Below are 24,435 nucleotides of genomic sequence, written 5' to 3'. Positions count from 1 at the left end.
TTCTGGTTCCATATGAACTTTAAAGCAGTTTTTTCCAATTCTGTGAAGAAACTCATTGGTAGCTTGATGGGGATGGCATTGAATCTATAAATAACCTTGGGCAGTATGGCCATTTTCACGATATTGATTCTTCCTATCCATGAGCATGGTATGTTCTTCCATTTGTTGCACAACAGTATTCTTGTACATAGATTTTGTACGCATTTACATAGGATACATCCTGCTGGTATAATTACTAGATAAAAGAGTATGGATATTTCAAGGCTGTAGAAATGTATTACAAAATTCTTTTTCACCAGATAGACAAGAATGCCTTCACCCCATCCCTCAACAGCATTGCATATTATCATATTTTCATCCTGTACTCTTTGTATATTTTGAAAAGGTTATTTAATGACTTAATAAAATGGAGGTATTTTGCAAATGGGGAAAGTTATCACTAATGATACAATATATTAATGTCAAATTAGATTCTTACTTGAGGTAAAGCCATTTATTTAAAAGCCCTGGATGATCTGATAACAGCTTGTTGATCTGTTTTTAGAAATATAAGGATGTCTTATTTGAAGATTGAAGAGCAAGGCACTGAAATACTCGTGATAGATTCAGCTAATTTACTTTTGGTCAGTGGAAATTTATCTCAACTCTCTATGTTCTGGAAAACAACCTTGGTTGTGCCATCATCAGGTCATTTAAGGTCGTGGGTTATTTGGTTTAATGGGATTTGTATGGTTGGATGGGGAAGGGATTAATTTGTTCTGGAAAATTTTTTTGTCGTAAGGTTGAAGTTAAATGTTACACTTGATAAAATTTATAACTGAGTCATGGTGCATTTATTCACTTGAAAGCTATATGTTATCAAGTAGAAGCAAATGCTTTTTCAGATGAATTCATTTTTTCACAAATAGGAATAAAAAGTGAAGAATACCTTGTTTGGCTTCTGGGGAGCTGCAGGATTTGAAGTTTGTATTTATTGCTAAGATGCAAATTTGTTACAAGACATTTGGAACCCGGGGAAGAGTATGCAGAAGTAATGTCATTAGTCCTCAAACGGGCTTTGAAACAGAAGTACAAGAATGATCTGAATTCATTTCTAGATGATATTTATTCTGTACTTTTCTTTCTGTCTTCCTCTGATGATTCAGTTGATCACACATATGTTGAATGACCATTCCCTTCAAATCAGAGCAGTCTCTACTGCATTCCAAATTTATTTCTCAACTTTTTAGTTCTTTTAAGAAAGATGTTCACTTCAGGGGGCCCAATATATGCATTTTCTGGGCTACTATAAAAAATTAGCACAAACTAGTGGCTGAAAGTAATAGAAATTTATGCTGTCACAGCTCTGGAGGCCAGAAGTCTGACATGAAGGTATTTTCAGGGGCACATTTCCTCCAGGCTCTGGGGAAGAACCCATTCCTGGCCTATTTCACCTTCTGGTGGCTGCCAACTCTTCTGAACTGTGGCTACATCACACCAATCTCTGCCTCCGTAGTCACATTGCCTCCTCCTCTTCTGCTTGTGTTAAAACTTCCCCTGCTTCCCTTTTATAAGGACATTTAGGGCCCACCTGGATGATGCAGAATAATCTCCCCATCTCAAGATCTTTCACTTAATCTCATATGCTAAGTCTCTTTTTGCTCTATAAGGTAATATTCACGAGTTGCAGCAATTAGGAGGTAGGTATCTTTTGGAGGCCGTTTATTCAGCCTACCATACCCAGGTACCTTAGATATACCTGGTTTTACATACTGCCCTCTGTTCACTCTATACCAGAACATGAGGCACGTCCAGAGACAAAAAATTCCTTGTGGAAGTATTGACCTAAACTGGTCTAGGGTGGGGGTGGTGGTGAGGGAGGGTGAGCAGCGATGACTCTACAGTTGATCCAGCGCATCTGAGATAGGTGGTCTGGTAATTCCTGAAGACCACCTTATAGGTCTAGCAAGGAAGACAAGATAGCAGGTTTAAAGACTCAGGACAGAGTAGGCTAAGAAAACCAAGTAGGCTAAGAAAACCAAATCTCTTCCTTGGTTCACCCCAACCAAATGGATGGAAGGCCATCTTTGTGGGTGATACACATGTCCTACTTGAATATTTGGCCCCTGAATAGCCCACCTCAGCCCCCTTGTGTTCCTCCTAACTCTGCCAGTTTCTCATTGTCGTCTTTAGAAGGAGCTTTTGCCACTTGTTCTGGAACAAGACCTTCTAGGACTCCCCTTCTTTCTTGTCCCCAGCTTCCAAAGTCTCTGCAGTCCAGAGAGTTTTTCCTCTGCCCCAGTGCAATAGCTAATCCGATCCAGTTGCACGAGGATTTAGAAACAATGCAACTATTTAAAAGCCTTCTGGCTTCCTTCCAGTAACTGCTCAATGTGTTTACACTGCCAGAGGTTTTGGGCTGTCTATTCTTTGACAATGTAAATTCTCTTTCACTTCCCGTGTTCCTCAAGGAGAAGGTGGATCCTTTCCTGTGGGCTCTGGATGGTGAGGTGATGCCATTCTAGGAGGTGGAGGAGACAATTAAACCTTGAAATATCTTGTAAATGAGGCCTTGGAAGGCAAGCTAGAGAATTTGAGAAGAGGAACTTTTGGCATGGTACAATCAAAGCCTTTTTTTTTTTTTTTTTTAAACCAGTTGGCTGTGGGTGGGGATTTGAGATAATTGCAATAACAATGTAGTTATAAGGTGGCCAGTTCCTCCCCTCTTTTAAAAAGAAGTAACTGTCCCTTTAACATTCTCTGCAGTCACTGGGACTATAATGTGTACCTTCATTTGTTCCCATTTTAAAATCAATTATCTGGATCAAACTGTTGTCAAACACGATTGGCTGGGTCAACATTTTCTAGTCTGTAGGTCATCATTGTGCCATGTATGTAAAATAAGCCAGCTAGTGTCCCTGATGCCAGGCCCTAGGAAGTTTTCCACAGATAGCACAAAGAACAGCCTCGACCACAGCCACTAGTTTAAAATTGAGAACATTCAGGATAGATACTCCAACATCATTTTGCCAGAGTACCACTTACCTTGTTCTGAACCCCAGTGCTTTGAAGGAATAAACAATGAAATGAACTTTCACCTCCACTGCAGAAGAGATTAAGGTCAAAATTACCCTCCTCTTTCCATCAACCTCCTTCACCCTCAAAGTTCTTCATGTAATGAGACTATTGTAATGAAATTAGTACCCAAGGTAGAGATGAATATTTTACTAATTAAGAATAGTAGCGAAACATCATACACTGGGTACTTACATTGATGCTGGGAGAACCAGAGTTAAACCAGTGAAAGATGATGCAAACTGTAAACAGCTTTTGTTTGTTTGTTTTATTTTGATATAAACTTTTGTATCCATAAGCCTCGTGTTGATTTAAAATGAAACCAAAGAGACAAATTAAAAGGGATGGTTGTCAGGAGTGAGACAATCGTAGAACACATACAATCCTGCAGAAAGAGATGTTTTGCCACCATTCTTCACAGCCTAGCAAACTGGGGTGGCCACCATGTTGTTTTTTAATCTATTTTTCAAGTTAGCACTTAGCTCTCTGTAGCTAAGTTTTATAGCATAGAAGACATGAATGCACATCATCTACCTCGGAAGCTTGTTTCTAAGCTCCTTGGGTAGAAGCTGTGTGGTTATGTGTGTACATACATGCCGTATTCACCAAGCCATGCAAAAGGTTTCAAAGTCAAACTTATTTCTTCTGTGTAACTGATAGAAGGCTTTGTATCCTTTGATTATCATTTCCACGTTCCCCCTACCCTCAGCCTTTGGTCACCACAGTTCTCCCTGCTTTTATGAGTTCAACTGTTATATATTCCACATGTAAGTGAGCACATGTATGTTTGTCTTTCTGTATCTGGCTTATTTCACTTAGTATAATGTTCTCCTGTTCCATCCCTGTTGTCACAAATGACAGAATTTCTTCCCTTTTTTAAGACTGAATTCACTGTGTATAATACACCACATTTTCTCTATGCATTCATTTGTTGTTGCATACTTGGGCTGATTCCATAACTTGGATATTGTAAGTAGTGCTGCATTGAACATGGGAGTGCAGATATCTCTTTGACCTACTGATTTCAAATCTTTCCAGTAAATACCCAGAAATGGGATTGCTGGATCATTTAGTTCCTCAAAAAACTAAAATTCCATTTTTAGTTTTACGTTTAGGCCAAATGTATTTTAACTTTGAAAGATATATACTTTATTTAGCTTTTAAAATATTCTGATTAAAGTTATACACAGTATTCTCTTAGAATGCTCACATTCTCCTTCTTTAATTATATCCCACTTTTCATTGTAAATGTTGTGAGTTTGTGCTGCAGCCACCTCCTCCTCCTCATCCTCCCTTCTGCCCCCACTTAAATCTCCCTCTCTCTATGTCTCTCACTCTTGCTCTCAGTACTTACCAAATATATATCCAACAGAAAACAATTAACTTTTGCTTTTACTCATCATTGTTTCAATAATTTTTTTTGGGGGTGGGTACATATTACATATCTAGGTTTTGGTTTGTAATGCTCTGATCTTTTCTTTCTAAAAAGTTTATAATTTCTGCTTAACTCAAGAATGATTTAGGGGTGTATGTATGTGTGTGTGTGTGTGTGTGGGTATGAATGTTTAATTTCCATGTATATAGATGTTGTACACTCTCTGTCATTAATTTATACGTTTCCTTGTTGTTGTCAATGAGCATGACCACCATATTTTCTGCCTGTTGAAAAATGCTGAAATTTCCTCTAGGGCCTAATCGTGATCAGATTTTGAGATTGTCACATGTGTGTGAGTAGCCAGGGTGCAAAGGAGGGAAAGAAAAAAAAAAAAATACCTAGAGAGAGAATAAATATATTAAGAGAATAAAGCTCAAGTGCTTTTATTTAAATTATGTTACCTTGAGTTATTTAAGTTGTTTGTACTAAATTATTAAGTATGATATTCAGATCTTCAAGATTCTTACTTCTTTGTCTTCTTCTTCTGTTAATTTCTGAGAATCATTGTCTCCTGTTTGTGACTTTGCTAATTTCTCCTTGTATTTTGTCAATTTTCAAATGTTTTGATGCTGTGTGGTCACATGCTTAAATATTAATGGCAGTTAATATGATGTATTATTACTGTCTCTGCTTTTTCTCTTGAAGTCTGTTTTGTCTCATATCATTGTTATACCTGTTTTCTTTTTTCTTAGCATGTGCCCATGGTATCTTCTTTCATCCCTGCATTTTCAAACTTCTCAGATAGTTTTCAAAATATTTCTGTAAACAACCATAATTTTACCTAATCTGAAAACCTCTTTTATAAGTGAATTTAACCAATTCTTATTTACTGTGCTTAGTGATGTGTCATTTTATTTTGTGTTTTCTACTTATAATATGTTCCTGTCTTCTCTCCATTCTTTATCTGCTTACTTTTAAAAAGAGGCTCAAGTTTCTTTTGCTGTTTCTCCCCTGCTAATCATTTGGAAGTTATATTTTTTAATTTTAATTTTCTATAGGATAACTCTTAAATTCATAGCACCCATATTTAAACTCCTATTTTCCTACTAATGTCTAGAGTTTTTAGTATCTCTGTTCCCCTCTCAAAATGGTTTTACTTCCCTTTGTCTCAAACTTTGTTCCTCCAACCACCTCACTGGCCACAACTCATATATTGATATAATCTAGGATTTGGGTTGGCTAATTTTTAAATTTATTTTTTCTTTTCTACTTTTTTTGGCATAGTACAATAAGACTTAAGAGTAAGCCTGTTGTTTCTTTTACTTTATTTTCTTAACATTATTTCCCATATCTCTTTCTCTATATTTATTTTCCCCTGACAGAGTATATAATGCATTAAACTTTTCAGAGTAGATCGCTAAATCTTTCTGATTACTTACAAGTCTGTAAATAACTACATATTTCTCCTAAAAGTTGAAACAGTATTGAACACAGAATTTTAAATCCAAAATTATTTTCCTCAGAAATTTAAAACTGTCTTACTGCATTTAGTGTTGTGGATGATGTATCTGATAGCACTCTTATTGTCATTTTACCTCTAGATTATATTTTCTCTTCCTGCATCTTTGAGAGATCTCGTAATTTCTGCATATTTTGTGTCTTCAGTGTCACCATGAGGTATATTTGGGGGTGTATATCTTTTCCCCCATTGATACTACATGGAATGAGTAGATTTTTTCACTTGGAGGACTCAAATATTCAGGTTTCAGAAACGTTCTTCTACTGTTGCTTTATTTCCATCCCTCCGTTATCTCCATATAAGGTTGTTAAACCTTTCCTTTCTATTTTCTATATCTCTCATGAATGCTATTTCTTTTGGTGTTGCTTTTTTTTTTTTATTTATTCTTTTTTGGAGATGCAGTCTCGCTCTGACACCCAGGCTGGAGTGCAGTGATGCCATCTTTGTTCACTGCAACCTCCGCCTCCTGGGTTCAAGCAATTCTCCCTGCCTCAGCCTCCCGAGTAGCTGGGATTACAGGTGCCCACCATCATGCCCAGCTAATTTTGTACTTTTTTGGTAGAGACAGGGTTTTGCCATGTTGGCCAGGCTGGTCTTGAACTCCTGACCTCAGGTAATCCACCCCGCTCGGCCTCCCAAAGTGCTGGGATTATAGGCGTGAGCCACCGCGCCCGGCCTGGTGTTGCATTTTTAAGAATTCCTTGGCTCAACACTTCATCTGAGTTTTCTTTATAATTCAGCTCATCTATTAAGTTTTATTTCAACAATCTTGTTTTAAATTTCTAGTATCTGTAGTTAATTATATTTTAGGAACAGGATATACTCTGTCTTCCCTCTGAAAAAATCAGTATGCTGAAGTCAGGTCGTGTTTTTCCTGGTCACTGTCTTTCCTTGGGTGTAAGTTTTACTTGCTGTGTTTGGTGTTCTTCCATGTTCTTTGCATTGCTTAACTATTTGGTGACTCTTTGTTGTATGCTCATGCAAGATGTTTGGGTTGTAGTTATCGCATACATACCATGTTGCCAACAAGGATGGGTAAAAGGAATACTGAGTTCTTCCTAGTTGCAGGGAACCACCCTGAACAGTGCCTAGCTTCTCTTTAAATGTCCTACTCACTGTCTATGATAAAACTGTTGCAGGACTTTTCCTTAGTTTAGCTAAAAACGGGGTTCTTTGTCCCACGGCCATGAAAATTCAAGCTCATGGACAATTTAAATGGTGAGTAAGACAGGGTTTCATTGGGTTAAAAAGGGAGAAAAGGTGGCATCAGGGACTCTTACAAGCCCAGAATCCCTGCTAGAGGGCTTCCTGCCCGGCCGTTGGAATTCCAAGTTCCATACAGAAGGAGGAGAGGCCAGGCTCCTCTCTACTACAAACATTGTGAACATCCCGAGGCCCTACCTCAGTGAGCAGGCTGGTTGGAGTTTCTTCAGGGACCCCCTATGAGCTGGCTGTCTCAAAACCAGACATTCTCTTGTTCTCCGCGTGACCCAAGAGGTGAGGAACAACGAGGTAGGGGAAAGAGAGCCTAAGAGAGGGCTAAAGAGATGACCAAGAGCTATAAAAAATTCTGGCTATGCCTACGTGATTCTGCAACTTATACCCTGTGGGCTCCTCCTGCCCATATGTTCACCTTCAAGCCCATAGTGCCCTTAGCTATTTACAGCAGACCTTTCTTATGTATTGATTTTGGTCTATGGTTTCCTTATTTTATCTGGTGCCTTCAGATTTAAATACACACACACACACACACACACACACACACACACACACACACACACACACATCTTGTTATTTTGTAGGATTTGGAGAGAATGGAAACTTCCCAAATGATCACCTCTGGTATTTCTTGATTATGATATCTCCAGGTTTAGAGAAAAGAAAGCAAGTTGGAGGTCAGACAAAGGGAAGAAGAAAAAACTGTATTCCACATATTTGAAGAAAAGCGTCCGTAAACACAGAAATGCAAAGTGATTAGCCATCCTCAATTGTTTTTTCATTTTATATGCTAATGAGCTACTCTTTTTCATTTTAGGTCTTGAATATAATCATGGCCAAACCTTATGAATTTAACTGGCAGAAGGAAGTTCCTTCCTTTTGCAAGAAGGAGCAGTTTTGACAGATACGAAGAGGTAAATAAGTGTTATTAATCTTTTCTCTCAAAACATTCTAATAATTATTAAGTTTTAATTACAGTATTGAGTAAATATTCTTTGACATGAGTAAGAACATCTTTAGGATTTATAGGTTGGAGTTGTTGAAAAGAAACAAGTTATGAGATAGAGTAATAATGATAATGATAACATAGATTTTTGAGTGCTCGCTATGTGCCAGATGACCTTCTAAACATTTTATGTGTATGATTTTTTAAATTTTTTACAAAAACCTTATGACGTTGTTGCTATTAATATTCTCAGTTTACAGATGGGTTTTATGTAGTAACAGTTTTGGCTTAATGCAGTGCTTTTGGCAGTCTTTCTACATATAACTTTGTATGTGTTATAAATGTAATAGTGATTGAACTTTGTGCCAGTCATTGCTTTGTTCATTTCATTGATACAAACCATTTTGACCAAAGCTTTGCATGTCTCTGATTCTATCATTTATTGTCTGTGCCCTTGCAAGGTGGTGATGACTCCAGACTTTCTATAGAGCAGGGGCTTTGGGCCACCAATCTATTCAGAATGGCTGGGTAGGTGAATTAAAGCCTCATTTGCATTGTAAATGCATGATTTTTCTTCTATTGTACTTGAATTTGAGGTGACTTTGGAAGGAGTGTATAATGAAATTGATATTTCCTTTACCGCAAAGTTGAATGTAAAACATATTAAAGCTTCATTTAGAGTCAGAGTTGGTTATTTCAAAATCAATGAAATGTCTGAAGTGGCTAATTCGCTGATCTTCCCAGAGGTCGAGATTGTCAGATGTGGAAACTAGGTCTTCTGTGAGCTGACATAGCTTAATACTTGTTGACTTGATTTTTCTGCAGGGTGTATCATAGTACTACTCTCTAGATTTACAGGATAGTCACTTTCTCAGTAAACAAAATTGTGAATGCTAAGGATGGACCTAAACATGGTCACTATTCCTTGTTTGAATTAAAATATTGAAGTGATGACTGTTCATATGTCTGAAATTGAAATAACAGTGAACTGCATTCTGCTATAAGATGAAATAATAATATTCTGCCATCCAGAGACAAGCACTGTTCATTCTTTTGCAGTTTGCTTCTAGTCTTTTTTCATATTTGTTTTTCTTTTTTTCTCTCTCCCATGGTTGAGATCATAGAGTAATATTTTAAAAATATAAAGCAGATCCCATTTCTCCTGTGTTTAAAATGCTTCCATCACTTCCCATTGTAGCATAAAGGGAAGTTCACAGAATGAAATACAAGGTCTTCTATAATTTGGCTCCTGCTTAATTACCTCACGTTCATTTCTCTCCGGTTTCCAACATACACCATATACTTCAACTATAGCAAACCACTTACAGTTTCCCCCATAAGCTATTCTACTACATGGTTTGTTTATGCTACTCCCTCTTCCTGAAATGCATTTGTTCCGACTGGTTTGATTGGTGAACTCCTCTCCTCTCAGAACCCAGATGAGAAATCTCCACTTCTGTGATACCTTCCTTGACCCATTCAATAAGAGGCGATAACTTATTTTTTGCCACCACTGACCTACCCTTGCATATTTTACACTGCCTTCATATTTTATTTAATGTTTCTTTCTCTCAAACTATACTCTGAGTTTCTTGAAGTCAAGGATCGTATTTTACTTATCTTTTTCTCTCCAGGGACTAGCAGAATACCTGTAACCACCAAACTCTTTGTAGATGTCTAGCGTCTAAAATGATTTTAGATCCAGTTGATTCCAATTCAGACTAATAATTCAGAGAAGGTAATTTTGAAGAGATTACATGCAATCATTGGTTCAGTATATCTCATACTGTTATGTAAGGAAAAGCTATTGGAGAATAAAGTACTTGACAAAAGTGAAATGTGATTTGATGAACCAGAGATTCATTTGAATCATTTTTATTTCTTGTGATTTTTTGGTTGTTAATCATCACAGCTCATATTGGGAAATACTGATCACCTGTGCTTCTAAAGGCATTTGCTTTTCCTCTGGATTCCTCTGCAAACTAGGCAAAGTTAGAAGAAAAGAACCCTTGAAAAAGTATTAAATACAATGTAACTAAGCTTTCAACTCTTTCAAGTGCTATTTTACTAGGATTTTGAGCAAAAACATTTTAATTTTATAAAATAAACATGTGTCTTCATGATAACATACCAAACTACAAAGCCAACAAATATTTCAAGCTGGATGACAGACTGCTTAAAAAAAAAATTATTTTCCACTCCTCTAAGACTCAGTTCTTTAGAGCCAGAGCCATGAAAACATTTAAGGCAATAAAATGTAAGCAGAAAAGGTTCGTTTCTATGGTTGGTACATGAACAGCGATGAGGGATTACAGCTGAAAGCCAGTGGGAGGAACGAGAATTAGAGAAACAAAAGCCAAGCATCCCTAAAGTGTCATAGCAAAGGTACCTTTTGTGAAGGGGCGTAAATGCTGTCAGCACCATATGATAACTAATGTTATCATCATGAACTCAAATAGCAGCAAAAATAAAATTATATTCCTTGTATTTATTTAAAGAAAGCAGCTGGGCTCAGTGGCTCACGCTTGTAATCCCAGCACTTTGGGAAGCCAAGGTGGGCAGATCACTAGGTCTGGAGATTGAGACCATCCTGGCTAACGCAGTGAAACCCCGTTTCTACTAAAAATACAAAAACATTAGCCAGGCATGGTGGCACATGCCTGTAGTCCTAGCTACTTGGGAAGCTGAGGCAGGAGAATCCTTTGAACTTAAGAGGCAGAGGTTGCAGTGAGCCAAGATCATGCCCCCGCACTCCAGCCTGGGTGACAGAGTGACACTGTGTCTCAAAAATAAATAAATAAATAAAAGGAGCAGAGAGGTATCTTAAACAGTGAGTAAGCCACTGTTTTAAAAATAGTCAATAAATGTAGTAAGTGCAAATGCATTTAAAGTTTATTTTATTATTTCTGCATTACTGAGGAATTATTTTTGAGGCAGCCAGATTTTTACAAATGACCTAAGTGGTAGGCTGTGTTGTAGCATCTGATTGTATTGCCATGACACTTCTAATTCTGTACTTCTCTAACTTTACTTGACTTACACATTACTTAAATGCAAAATGTATTTTGTTTCCTAAGTGATGCTTAACATTAAATCTTTAAAATAGAGATTCGTCTCTTGTGGAGGAGAGAAATAGCAGTGCTTTTAAAAATACATGCAACCCAGATATCTTTAACTAAACCAACCCCCTGACTTTCCTATAATATCCACATTAAAGATCTGTAGAACCCATTCCCTGTCAGATCAGGGCCTTCCCAGTCTTTCCTAGAATTCCTAGGTGCTTTACCCACTCTTGGTGATGACTTACGTCCTCAAATGCTTCGTTACCATTCACTTTCCAGGACTGTTGACCACTCTAATTTGTTTCCTTCCCTAAATCCATTTTAACATCAAATCCCAGAAACAGAAGGATGTTGTATAAAGTAGACATTTTACTGAAGATTTAGTGGCAGCAGAGGAGAACTGCATCACACACCAGGACAACTTTAAGATTAAAAATCGGAGATCATGTGAATAAATTTCATTAGCCAGCCCAGCCAGGGGTGTCTCTCTTTTTTCTTCTTTGTTCCTCTCCTCCATAAAGATGCATGTTCCTGTTTCCTTTATTTTATTTTAATCACACTCAGAGTCCTTTTTCACTTTTCCAGATGCTTTTTTCTTAACTGTTAAACATTTTTTCTCTCTCAATCTAAAGAAGAAAACTTCAAAATTCAAGTCCCTTCTCATCCTGAGCTGTTTGGCTCCCTTTCCACCTCAAACTCTCCCACCCAGACTCTCCTGATATCTTCCCTTTTGCATAAGCCTGAAAGTCAAAGTATGTCCTTAAAACAAACAAAATATAAAAGACCTTTATTCTTAAGAAAAGACTGCCATCATCGATAAGTGTTCACCAACAGGACTTTCCACAGTGATAGAAATGGTCTACATTTGTGTTGCTGTTATGGCAGCCACATGTGGCTGTTCAGCACTTGAAATGTGACTACTGGGACTGAGGGACTTAAGTTTTTAATCTTACATAATTTAAATTCAAATTTATATAGGTACGTGGGCCTAGTGGCTTTCTTATTGGATAGCATAGACAATCAACTCAAACTATAACCAGATTTAAAAATTCCTTTCTCCTTTCTTGACACTAAGAAACATTCTCAGTATATTCCATTGAAATCTACAGAATTCATCAGCCAGTCCTTCTTAGTGGCAGCCAGAGCAGGGGTTCAAATGTTTTATAGATGACTCACCTCAGCCACTGGCCTCGTCTTTCCCACATCATAAATCCCAGCTTGGGCTACCCCTTCTTCTTGCCCATGGAACTTTCTTGTATCTGAGTCAAGCTGCCTAGATGGAGTCCCTTTTTCTAGCAAAGTCTTGGTCTTCTTGGTCTTTATACTAGCCTCCCCACCTTCCACCCTAAACACACGCGCGCACACACACACACACACACACACACACACACACAGTGGAGGAAAACTGAGACAATTATTGCAGGTGTCAGGATCAAAGGAGTATCAAAGTGCTGGGTCAGTACACACCTAAAGTCAGGCACAGTGGGACAGGTTGACTTTGGCCTCTTTCCAAGGTGGTTCTGAAATCAAATTGTGAGCAACCACACCATGAAGCTCAGAAAAGCTCAAGCAGCCTACACCCCACAGGCTGTTCATCAGAAAAGCAAAGTGCTTTCTGAATACGGTTTTTAAGACTTAAAAACACAAGCCTCATATAAAGTATTTTGATTAAAAGATATATTTAACTAATCAGTGAGGACATTAACAGGATGATCAAGCTAGTTCCAAGAGCACTTGAGGAAGAGAGTTTTACATAGGAAAGGAAAGAAAAAGAAAAGTGAAATAAGTTTTGTCAAAATTAGATACAAAACTGGCTAATGTCCTATAAGGCAATAAAACTATAACCTATTATAGATTTGCCTTTTTCTACTGGACACAAGTCATCTACATCACTATAGAATAACAGCAGAAAATGCTATCTATTAAACTTCAAAGAATCTAGGTCCTAAACAACAGTAAATAGTAGATCAAACCAAAATACATTTTCTATAGAAGTAAATCATTCTTAGGTATGCCTCTTCAATCGTGCTTTGATGTTACAATGAAAAGAGGGATAGCCATCTTTGTGTATTATTTTTAAGCTTTAGATAATTTAAACTAAATTATAAAACAGTGTCCAGATATACCTGTATTTACACTAAAAGATACTTACAGAGTCATCTAAATAATAATCATAATAATGTTAGTTTTTCAACTTTCGTAATCAACGTAAAGGTAGACAAAACATTTAATTATTTTTGACCAAGCATAACAAAAAAAGCTGTTACCTTTATTTAAAGTAAGGGTGCCAGACAGATGCTGGAAATTAGAAGGAACTTGGAGAAACAGAGGGAAGGCCAGAGGCTTAATATTCTTAGCAAGAGGGAAGGTTGATAGTTGATGTACAATAGAGGCTTACATATATGATTTAAAGTATAAAAGTAGCCAACCACAAACCAAAAGTAAAATAATTTCAAATTTGGAGTTGAGGGAGAAAAAATAGTGAAAATGTGTTAAATGGAGTTAAATTGCTGTGTTTTTATCCCAAGAAACCGATTTCTGCATGTTCCTCGTGGATAATTGCTTTAGTTGCTGGCTGTCTTGCCATGAGTCATGTTTTCTTAAGCTCCTGTCTCTATTCGAGTTGGACATACAGAACAGAAACATGTTGGTGCCACTTTATTATGCACTGCAGTAAGTACTGGCTTCATAGTTTGGACAGCAGCTGTTCTCACCGCTATACCGCCAACACCACTGGCTGGGCTTCTCAGTTTTAAACTCCAGGCTTTCAGCATGTGGCCCCTGAAGCCCTTTCACTCTCACCCTCCACTTTGTTCCACTTGCATGTTGTGATGAGAACCTTGTGGTGTGAGAGGAGAGGAAGGGGCAACAGGGCTGGGGGACTGACCCCAGAAGCCTCAGTGAGGAGGCCCCTTTCAGGCTGAGTCTTGATAGGTGAGTCAGTCAACCACTCAAAGCACAGCTAAGAAGAAGGGAGAGGCCAGGGCTTCTGCAAAGGCATGAATATGACAGCACATTCTATTGAGGGGTAAGGGGATTGTCCAGGTAGGGCAGAGGGTAGGGCGGTGGAGTACAGGGGTGAAGGCACAGAGACGGCCAGTGTCCACACCATCCATGGGTTTACTTTCTAGCCCAGGACATTGGCATTTGATTCTGAAAGCTCTAGGGAACCTTTGGTGGGGTTTCAGCAGGGCAGTGGTCAGTTCTGGATGACCAGTGACAGGTGGATGTGGCTGGATTCCTTTTGGGGTAGTCTGGGGGGTAGTGTTGGACTTGAAGGACTTAATGGACAGTCAGTCATACATACGGAGAAATAAGGGAGGATTTCGAGTACAGGAATAAATGAGAATATTTTTCTAACCTGGTAGATGTAGAAGATGTGAGAGAATAATTGTAGAATGAGGTTGGAATTTCTAGCACAGGAACTGGACATCTCTGATGCAAGGTGGAGGGAATGCCAGAGAAGGGGGTACATGTATGGATGCATGTAAATTGTTTCTTTCTGAAATGACGAAGAACCAAAAGCAAAAGTGATACCTTCTGTAGTACCTAAGAAGCATTTTGTATATAATCACATTAATACTAGCTAAAAATACATTGCACAGAAAGGGAAGAACATAATAAATGATCCAAGAGGACGAACACGTGGGCGCATCTTCCTCTCTCAGTCCTCCTCTCTCAGGGGGATTGTTGCTGCCTGATGGGATGAGATGAAAGAATGAGGACCCCAAGACCCTCACAGTCACGGGCTTCCTTCACTCACCCTCTCATGTGGGTGATACTGCATTCCTCAGGATAGAGGAATTTTTTTTTTTTTTTTTTGAGACGGAATTTCGCTCTTGTCACCCAAGCTGGAGTGCAATGGCATGATCTCAGCTCCCTGCAACCTCTGCCTCCTGGGTTCAAGCAATTCTTCTGCCTCAGTCTCCCAAGTATCTGGGATTACAAGCATGTGCCACCATGCCTGGCTAGGTTTTGTATTTTTAGTAGAGATGGTGAAGAAAAAGTATCTCTGACAGAATATTCTGAATTATAATTAGCGGTAAGATTGTAAATGTGTATACTTATATGAGTCTATCACGCACTCTATATTGTATGTGAATTATATTGGAATCATTAGGCTACAACAACCTATATAGCAACTTAATGATGATAAACAATCTTGAGTACAGTTGGCCCTTTAACAATTCGGAAATGTTTTAAAGTCATTACAACTTAATCCATGGTGCGAACCACTGTTCTAGAAGACTGAGATAGAGCAATGAACATGACAAAGTCTCAGTCCTTTGGGAGTGTATGGTCCAGCAGCAGAAGACCAACAATAAACAAATAAGTATAGAAATGAATGGTTTCCAGCAGTGTTTGATACTATTATGTTACTAAAAGGAGTGATCGAAGGATCGGAGAGACAGGCAGACACTGAGGAGTAGGGGAGGGGACATTGCTGTGCGTTGGGTGGTCAGAGCAGGCCCCTATTCAGGAGGTGACATTTGAAGTTGTAGCTGAATGATAAGAAGGAGCTAGATTGGCCGGGCACAGTGGCTCACACCTATAATCCCAGCACATTGGGAGGCTGAGGCGTGCAGATCACCTGAGATCAGGAGTTTGAGACCAGCCTGGCCAACATATCAAAACCCCATCTCTACTAAAAATGTAAAAATTAGCCAGGCATGGTGGTGTGCACCTGTAGTCCCAGCAACTTGGAAAGCTAAGGCACAAAAATCATCTGAACCTGGGAGGCAGAGGTTGCGATGAGCTGAAATTGCACCACTATACTCCAGCACTCCAGCCTGGGCAACAGAGCGAGACTCTGTCTTAAAAAAAAAAAAAAAAAAAAAAAAAAAAAGCCAGTTTGGCCAAGAACTAAGAGAAAAGCATTCCACGACATGGAAACAGCAAATGCCAGGCCCTGAGGCAAACGTAGTCTTGGCATGTCAAAAGAAGAGCACCAAGGATGGAGTGAGCATCATGGGCAGGGTGTGGTAAGGGTGGAATTCTGAGAAGCAGGCAGAGGCCCCCTCATGTGGAGCAGCAGTTCTGTCAAAGTGTGGTCCCCAAGCCAGCATCATCAGCACCACTCAGAACCTTATTAGAGATGCGCATTCTCAGGCCCATCCCAGGGACCTACCGAATCAGGAACTGGCCCAGGCGTATGTGCATTAACAAGCCCTTCAAGGAAGTCTGGTGCACACTTAAGTATGAGAATAAATGGTGTAGGACCAGGCAGAGGTGTTTGGATTTCGTTCTGATTGCTATGGGAAGCCATTTTCAAGAGACTGGCATGATCAGATTTACATTTTGGAGACAGTTACTCTGGCGGCCGTACAGAGCATGATTTGTAGGTGGGGTCCAAAAGGTTGGAGAAGACCAAGACTTGAACGAAGGTGAGCTAGAGGTTTCATCCTTCCTTTTTCCTGACTATGTCTCTGTGGGCAATTTTCTTAACATCTCTGTGCCAGAAAAATAAGGGATGTTAAGGTGGACGGGTCGAAGAATATCAGTTTTTCTCCTTAAGATCTCTGTGTACGAGTCTGCACACACCTGCCAGTCACCTTTCTTGTCAGCACAGCTGTGTGACTTCTTCCTGATGTGAGAAGAAAGCCAAGGCCAGGCATCTGAGCACCACCTCAGTTGGCCTGAACACTGAAACAACCCAAAACACCAAAAACAAAGATCAGCCGGGTTTTTGCAAACAAAACAAAAAAAAAACATTCAAGCCTGTTCCTTCTTCTAGACCAGCCTTTTGAATGACAGTGCTGATCATGTTATCTGGTCTCTCATGCCCCTAAAGCTCAGAGCTCATTGTCATCCAAGCATGAGACCTTTAAGGAAAGGTTTGTAGAGTAGGTCATCTCATGCTGAAAAGTTATAGAGCTGGGTCAGCATACTTTTTCTGTAAGGGACCACATATTAAATAGTTTAGATTTTATTAGTCCTGCAGCCTCTGTTACAGCTACTTTACTTTGTCATTGTAGCCCAGTAGCAGCCATAGAACATAATATGTAAATAAATGAGCAGGCACCTGGATTAGAAGACAAACAGTGCCACATAGAAATGAGTAACAAATTGGTTTTGATGGTAATAGTAATAATGAAATAATTTTAGTTTCAAGTAATTATTTTTACTCCTCATGTTCTCTTACTACTGTATTGTATTTTTAAGTTAGTCATCCTCTATTTCCTTTCCTTATCTTGGTAGATCATTTTATCAGTTTATCAGCTTTTGCTGCATACGTAACAGATGGCTCACCTTTGTTTTCTAAGATGCTCTCATTTTTGTGGTCGGGGGAGCAGGGGCTTGCTCTTCTCATTTTCATGTCTCTTCCCTCTCTGTGAAGTTTCTTTGGGCTTGCTTTTATTTCTTCATAAAAGTAGAAGATAATTCTATTTCTTGGAGGAATGGAAGCATCTCCCCCATGAAATAGTGCCTTGGTCAGTTTCATGGAAGGTGGTAATCCTTGAGATCCATGCTTCAAGGGTGCAAGAAGGACATCTTATTCATGGAAAGATGTGAGACACATCCATTAGGAAACTAGACAAGGAAATCTGGGGTCCCACTAGATTTACAAGGAGCTTGTGGAAACAACACAAGACAGGAAGAAAGTATGGAAACAATATGGGCAATTAAATTAAAATATAAGTGTAAGCACCAAGGGGTTCTTCCTGCCAGCTGCACAAAGAAAGAATACGGCATCGTAGTAAAGAAAGAGTTTGGGCAGGTGCAGTGGCTCACGCCTGTAATCCCAACACTTTGCGAGGCAAAGATGGGCAGATCATTTGAGGTCAGGAGTGGGAGACCAGCCTGGCCAACATGGTGAAACCCTGCCTCTACTAAAAACACAAAGATTAGCTGGGCATGGTGGCAGGTGCCTGTAATCCCAGCTACTCAGGCGGCTGAGGCCGGAGAATCACTTGAACCCTGGGACATAGATTGCAGTGAGCCCAGATTGTGCTATTGCATTCCAGCCCAGGTGACAGTAACAGAGGAAGACTCTGTCTCAAAAAAACAAAAAAAAAAAAAAGAGTTTAATAGAGACAAGGCCAGTCACACCACATGGGAGATGAGTTAGTACTCAAGTCATCTGGTCCAAAGCTGCTAGGTTAGGGGTTTTCTTAAAGGCAGTTTGGGGAAGAGGAGGTGGGGGAGGGGGTTACGCTTCTGCTGATTGGATGGGGCAAGGATTACATCATGCTGAATTGCTTCTGGTTGGGGCCATAGGAGTGGGGTTGGCAAGTCCAGGTGGGTCCAGGTGGAGACATGGGTGTGAGGCATGCAAAAGAAAACCTGAAAAGATATCTCAAAAGGCCAATCTTAGGTTCTACAAGAGCAATGTTATTTGCAGAAATAACTGGGGACGTTACATATCTTCTAACCTCCAGAATAATGGCTGACAGTCGTATGTGTCTGCGCCTTAGCAGGACTCAGGCCCTCCCCTCAAACAAAAGTGGTTGGTTTTTGGGCAAGGCCTATTATCATTTAAACTGTAGCCTAAACGTCTTCCAAAGTTACCTTGGTCCAAAAGCCCAGGAATAATTAAGGAAAAGGCAAGATGGGAGGTGGGTTAGCTCAGCTAACTGTGTTAATTTTTCTCACTGATATAATTTTTGCAAAGGCAGTTTCATGAGGAACTAGCTGAGGATCTACTTAGGTCTCTCAAGTACTACTGTACTATGCTAAAGAATTAAACTCAATGGCCAAAATTACAGTGCTGATTCTCTATTGCTTCTTCTCAGCCTGCAGTGTAAAGAGGAAAATGCTCAATATTAGCTACCTCAGGCTGTGTCTGTGGGCCACAGGTGAACAGGAGGGTGTTGGCCAGGGCATCCTTTTAATTAGGGTTGATGAGTACAGTCTTACAGATCATCAGGCTAGTGGTGAAGAGACCCTAAGGACATCCTGGTTTCATTCTCTTTGCACATCTCTTTGGAATTGCACTCTGTTAATGCATGTGGTGTAGCCATTGAATTAATAGAGTTCATTCAAGTGTGAACAAATGAACAGTCAGAGGAAATATACAGCACATGTAAAAGTGAATGCTTTTTCCTGTTGAGCAGTCTAGGGAGAAAAATTTTTTTTAAAAATCAAGTTAATAATTCTGAAGCCCCTTCTCAAGTGATAAAATTGCATTTCTTTAAACCTGTGCAATTTCATCCACTGAATTCCCTGTTCCTGAAAATTCTGAGGAATTATTTTTGTCATTACTTGTTTTGGTTGTTTTAGAGAGAGTGCTGTATTAGTGAGGGTTCTCCGGAGAAACAGAGCCAATGAGATATATAGAGATATATAGGTAGGAAGAGATTTATTATGAAGGATTGGCTCACACGATTATGAAGGCTGCAAAGTCTTATGTCGTCTGTCTATAAGCTAGAGGCCTAGGAAAAACAGTAGGGCAGTTCTAGTTCAAACCTGAAAGACCAGAGAACCAGGGGAGCCAATGGTGTGTAAGTGTCAGTTGAGTCCAAAGGCCCCAGAACCAGGGGCATCAGTATCCAAGGCCAGGATAAGATGAATGTCCCAGATCAAGAGAGAATGAATTCATTCTTCCTCAACCATTTTGTTCGATTCAGGCTCTCCGTGGATTGGATGATGCCCTCCTGTATTTGGCAGATCTTCTTTATTCAGTGCATCAATTCAAACACAGAAACAGCCTCACAGACACACTCGGAAGTAATATTTTATCAGCCATCAGCCTTAGCCCAGTCAAGTTGACACATAAAATTAATCATGACAGGTGTTTTTAGCACAGACAGTCGTAAATCACTACTACTTTGAGCACTCAGTAGGTGCTGGAACTTGCACTTGACAAATGGTATAAATGATCAGGAAAGGGTCCTGATCTAGACCCTGAGAGAGAGGATTCTTGGATCTCACCCAAGAAAGAATAGAGGTGAGTCCACAGAGTAAAGTGAAAGCAAGTTTATTAAGAAAGTAAAAAAAACAAAAGAATCACTATTCCATAGACAGAGCAGCCCTGAAAGATGCTGGTTGGCTTTTTTTATAGTTATTTCTTGATCATATGCTAAACAAGGGGTGGATTATTCATGAGTTTTCCAGGAAAGGGGTGGTAATTCCTGGAACTGAGGGTTCCTCTCCTTGTTAGACTATATAGAGTAACTTCTGGACATTGCCATGGCATTTGTAAACTGTCTTTTAGCATGCTAATGCATTAATATTAACATATAATGAGCAGTGAAGACAACCAGAGGTCACTTTCTTCTAACTATCCTAGTTTTGGCAGCTTTTGGCTGGCTCCTTTACTGCATCCTGTTTTATCAGTGGGGTCTTTGTAACCTGTGTCTTGTGCTGGCCTCCTCTCTAGTCCTGTGACTAGTAATGCCTCACCTCCTGGGAATGCAGCCCAGTAGGTCTCAGCCTCGTTTTACCCAGCCCTGTTCAAGATGGAATGGTTCTGGCTCCAGTGCCTCTGATTTAAACATCATTTCACTTAAGCCTCAAAACAACCCTGTTTTCAGTAGGTCTTTTTAGCTTCCTTTTGCAGTTTACAAAACTGGGGCTTAAAATGGTTAAGCGTGTTGCTTGAGGTTTCATAGGCTGGTTACAGACTTAGCAGAAAAATGGCCTGCCAGCTAGCCTACAGTGGATCTCCAAGTATGGTTTCAGACAGCATCAGCAACATTTGTGAGCTTGCTAGAAATGCAGATTATTAGGCCCCACCCCAGACCTACAGAATCAGAAACTCTGGGGGGAGGGTCCAGCAATCTGTGTTTTAAGAGCCCTCTCAGTGATTCTGATGATGCAGCTCAAGTTTGAGAACCTAGGCCTAGGGAAAGGTAAGAAATTGTAGACTTACTAGAAGGAAACAAAATTAGATCCATTTAAAGTTCTTTACAGCTAATCTTCCTCAAACAGGCAACACAGATAAAAGGGTGAAAACTGTTGAATAAAAGAGACTTCTTCATCTGGGCTGAACATATTAGATTTATTGAACCCTTGGCATAGTGCAAAGTACTTGACATCAGTCATCTCTTTAAACCCTCGGGTGGTTGTGAGGACTAAATGAGATTTCCACAGTTTACAGATGAGGAAAGAGAAGCTTAGGTCACTTAAGAATTGCCTGTTAATCAACATATAGTACGTGATGGAGCTAGCGTCCAGAACTAGTGTATTGCTAAAGAGAACATACACAGGTCACACAGCTTTATGACCCAGAATGGCTGTCAGCAGAGAAACATGTTTTTGAAGATATATGTGATGTATAAAATACATAATTAAAAAGTCTTTCTAAAGTTCATTAATAGGCTGAAACCAAAGACCTGTTTAACTTTTTTACTCACCATTTGCTTTATTTATTCTAGACCATAAGTATTATACTACTAAGTCTAGATGTTCTTAGTCCAGTTCTTTTAGGGAAATGAGAATGGGAAGACTATTTTTCATATAATTTCCCCCACATTCCCCTAAGAAAACTGATACTTCTGCCTTATGATCAATAGAAATCAGCCGGTAAGAAAAGGAAAGTATTTACCAGGGCTTTTTTAGGTTTTGTTTTGTTTTGTTTTTTGAGACAGAGTCTCACTCTGTCACCAGGCTGGAGTGCTGTGGCATGATCTGTGCTCACTGCAACCTCTACCTTCCGAGTTCAAGTGATTCTCCTGCCTCAGTCTCCCAAGTAGCTGGGACGGGACTACAGTTGTGCACCACCACGCCCAGCTAATTTTTGTATTTTTAGTAGAGACGGGGTTTCACCATGTTGGCCAGGCTGGTCTCGAACTTTTGACCTTGTGATCTGCCTGCCTCAGCCTCCCAAAGTGCTGGAATTACAGGCGTGAGAGCCACTGTGCCTGGCCTTTCATTTTTTTCTTTTTCTTCTTTTTTTTTTTTTTTTTTTGAGACAGGACCTCACTCTGTCACCTAGGCTGGCGTACAATGGGGCACAATCATAGCTTACTGCAACCTCTAACTCCTGGGCTCAAGCAATTCTCCTGCCTCAGCCTCCCTCCCAAGTAGCTGAGATTATAGGCAAGAGCCACCACACCCAGCTATTTTTTTTTTTTTTTTTTTTTTTTTTTTTTTTTGTATAGACAGGGTCTCGCTATGTTGACCAGGCTGGTCTTGAACTAGTGGGCTCAAGTGAGCCTCCTGCCTTGGCCTCCCAGAGTACTGGGATTATAGGCATGAGCCACTGTGCCTGGCCCCTAGTCTTTAATTTTTTAGTGGGCAGGGAGGGAACTAGGTAAAATGTACTATATGAAAAGAATATAATATTTTCTTTCAATTGATGGAAATAGACTTAAAATATTGTCAGCAGGAAAGCCCATCTTTTTAATATTCACTTTGATAAACTAACAAGGAACATATAATTTATAAACTACTTTCTCTTAAAGCCATAAATAGTAAGCACGTGCTCTGAAATGCTGCTTTGTCAAGAACGTTAATTGAAGCAGATGGGCAGAGTCAGTATAGCTTCCCCAGGTCCAGCCTTCATTCTCTTTCTACTGCGGAGTTACCCTGAGGACAGCATGCTGGCACCTCCATGGTTCTTCTACTGTTGATTTTTTTTCTCCCAAGTACCTGAAAGGGCAGGTGATCCTCTTAACTTTGTAGACATATGAAAAGGAGACTAGTTTTTGAATGCTTACCAAAAGCCAAGTTGCCAGGGTATTGTTTGCAAATACAGAGAGGGTTTTTGTACTAAGTGGTATTTAAGGTAAAATCTTTGCCAAAGAACTCTATCCAAAAGCTTGAAATACACATACTTGGTTAAGGGAATGCATTTGGAGTTAAACAGAAATAGGTTCAGTTTTGGCTTTGCTACTCAAGAGATGTGACCATGAGTCAGTCTTAACACCCACCAAGCACTAAGCCACAGCTTCCTTGTTTGAAAAATGGGAGTGATAATACCTACCTCACATTGCCATCATAAGGAATAAGTAAGATGGATTTTTTTTTAGGATGGAAGTCAGGTTATGCCCTTCTTTTGGTTTAAATCTTTAATGGGTTTCTACCTCATTCCAAGTAATTTCCGAAGTTCTTTCTGTGTCCTGCAAGTCCCCTACATGACCTACCATTTCACTGCCCCATTGATATTCCCTGAGCATTCTAGGCACACTCCGACCTCAGGGCCTTTGCACTTGCTGTTCTCCCTCTGGACTGCTTTCTCCTATACAGTCCTCATGGTTCACTTCCTCACTTCATACTGTTTCTGTTAAAATACCACATTCTCCAAGAGGCCTTCTTACTCACCTACACACACAGGCTCCTGACCCTTCTGGATGTTTTAATTGTTATATTTATCACTACCTGATAACTTACCCTTTTTTGTTCATTGCTAAAATCCTTCTAGAAGATAACCCCTGAGAACAGACTTTGTTTCCTGCTATATCCCCACCAGGGAATTAATTCATCACTCAACAAATATTTCATAAGTACCTACTATGATCCAGCAATTCCTTAGTTACTTGTCTGAGACTGAAATTCATTGATATTTGCATGCTTCCTAATTTTTAAGGAATTTTAAATGTCCCAAAGAACTGGAACTGAAAATGCCATTTTGGAATGTAGAGAAAGGTTAAGCCAGAGACACTATCTGTGGCAGCTATGGAGGTGTGTCGCTTAAATCTCCTTTCAAGAGGCAGCTGCTCCAGGAGTCCCCTCATTGGACAGTTTTGCTGCAGGGTCTTCAGCACCCTTAAAATGTCCCTGCCCAGGCTGTACTGAACATGGCAAGCTGCTGCAGTTGGGCCTTTCCTGCCCAAGTGAGGCTCCTCTGGTGGGCGTTCTGTGCTCTGCAGCTGCAATCCAGCTGGCGATGTTCTCAGCTGTACTGCAATCTGAGACAACTCCTCCCCAGTTCTGTCTGCTCCCTCCTCTCCTCTCTCAGGTGTTTGTGAGGCGTGGTTGGGAGGCTCTCCCTGTCACTCAGCTTCTCTCCCCTTTCTCTTTCACAGGCATTTTCCCTAATGGATTGCTCACTTATCCGATTCTGTCTTGTGGTTTGTTTCTAGATGGAACAGCCCTTCCCTCAGGGTAAGAGGGCCTCAGGATAAGCCTTCAGGACTCCGCTGCCATTTCCTAAGGCCAACTCTGAGCTCACTGCAGAATTCTCTAGGTGGTAGCAGTGGTTCTTGTATGATGTTCCAGTAATTGCTGCACTTATTTTAGACACAGCAAAAAGTGACAGAGCCAGCATTGACCCTAAGAGCCAGTGGGGACTGTGTATCTTTAAGGCCTAAATATAAGCTATTTCAGAAGACAGAAGTCCAACAGGAGTGATGTATCATGTAGCTCTTGTGGTGGGGGG

At 39.9% G+C, this 24,435-nt stretch overlaps 1 protein-coding gene across 13 annotated transcripts in view; it reads left to right on the top strand.

Moving 5' to 3' along the window:
* Positions 1-24,435, top strand: part of PLCB4 (phospholipase C beta 4) — a 425,441-nt gene that overhangs the window by 237,933 nt on the left and 163,073 nt on the right. For all 13 annotated transcript variants that reach the window (XM_017868901.1, XM_017868899.1, XM_017868893.1 and 10 more), the window contains one exon: positions 7,984-8,080. In XM_017868901.1, the coding sequence (XP_017724390.1) occupies positions 8,012-8,080 (69 nt within the window). In that variant the 5' untranslated portion in view covers positions 7,984-8,011. The remainder of the gene's footprint in view (positions 1-7,983; positions 8,081-24,435) is intronic.

The sequence above is a fragment of the Rhinopithecus bieti genome, unplaced genomic scaffold (genome assembly GCF_001698545.2).
Source record: "Rhinopithecus bieti isolate Rb0 unplaced genomic scaffold, ASM169854v2 scaffold_4658, whole genome shotgun sequence".
Taxonomy (NCBI): domain Eukaryota; kingdom Metazoa; phylum Chordata; class Mammalia; order Primates; family Cercopithecidae; genus Rhinopithecus; species Rhinopithecus bieti.
Note: the sequence above shows the minus strand (reverse complement) of the source record. Positions and strands in the feature narration are given on the sequence as shown.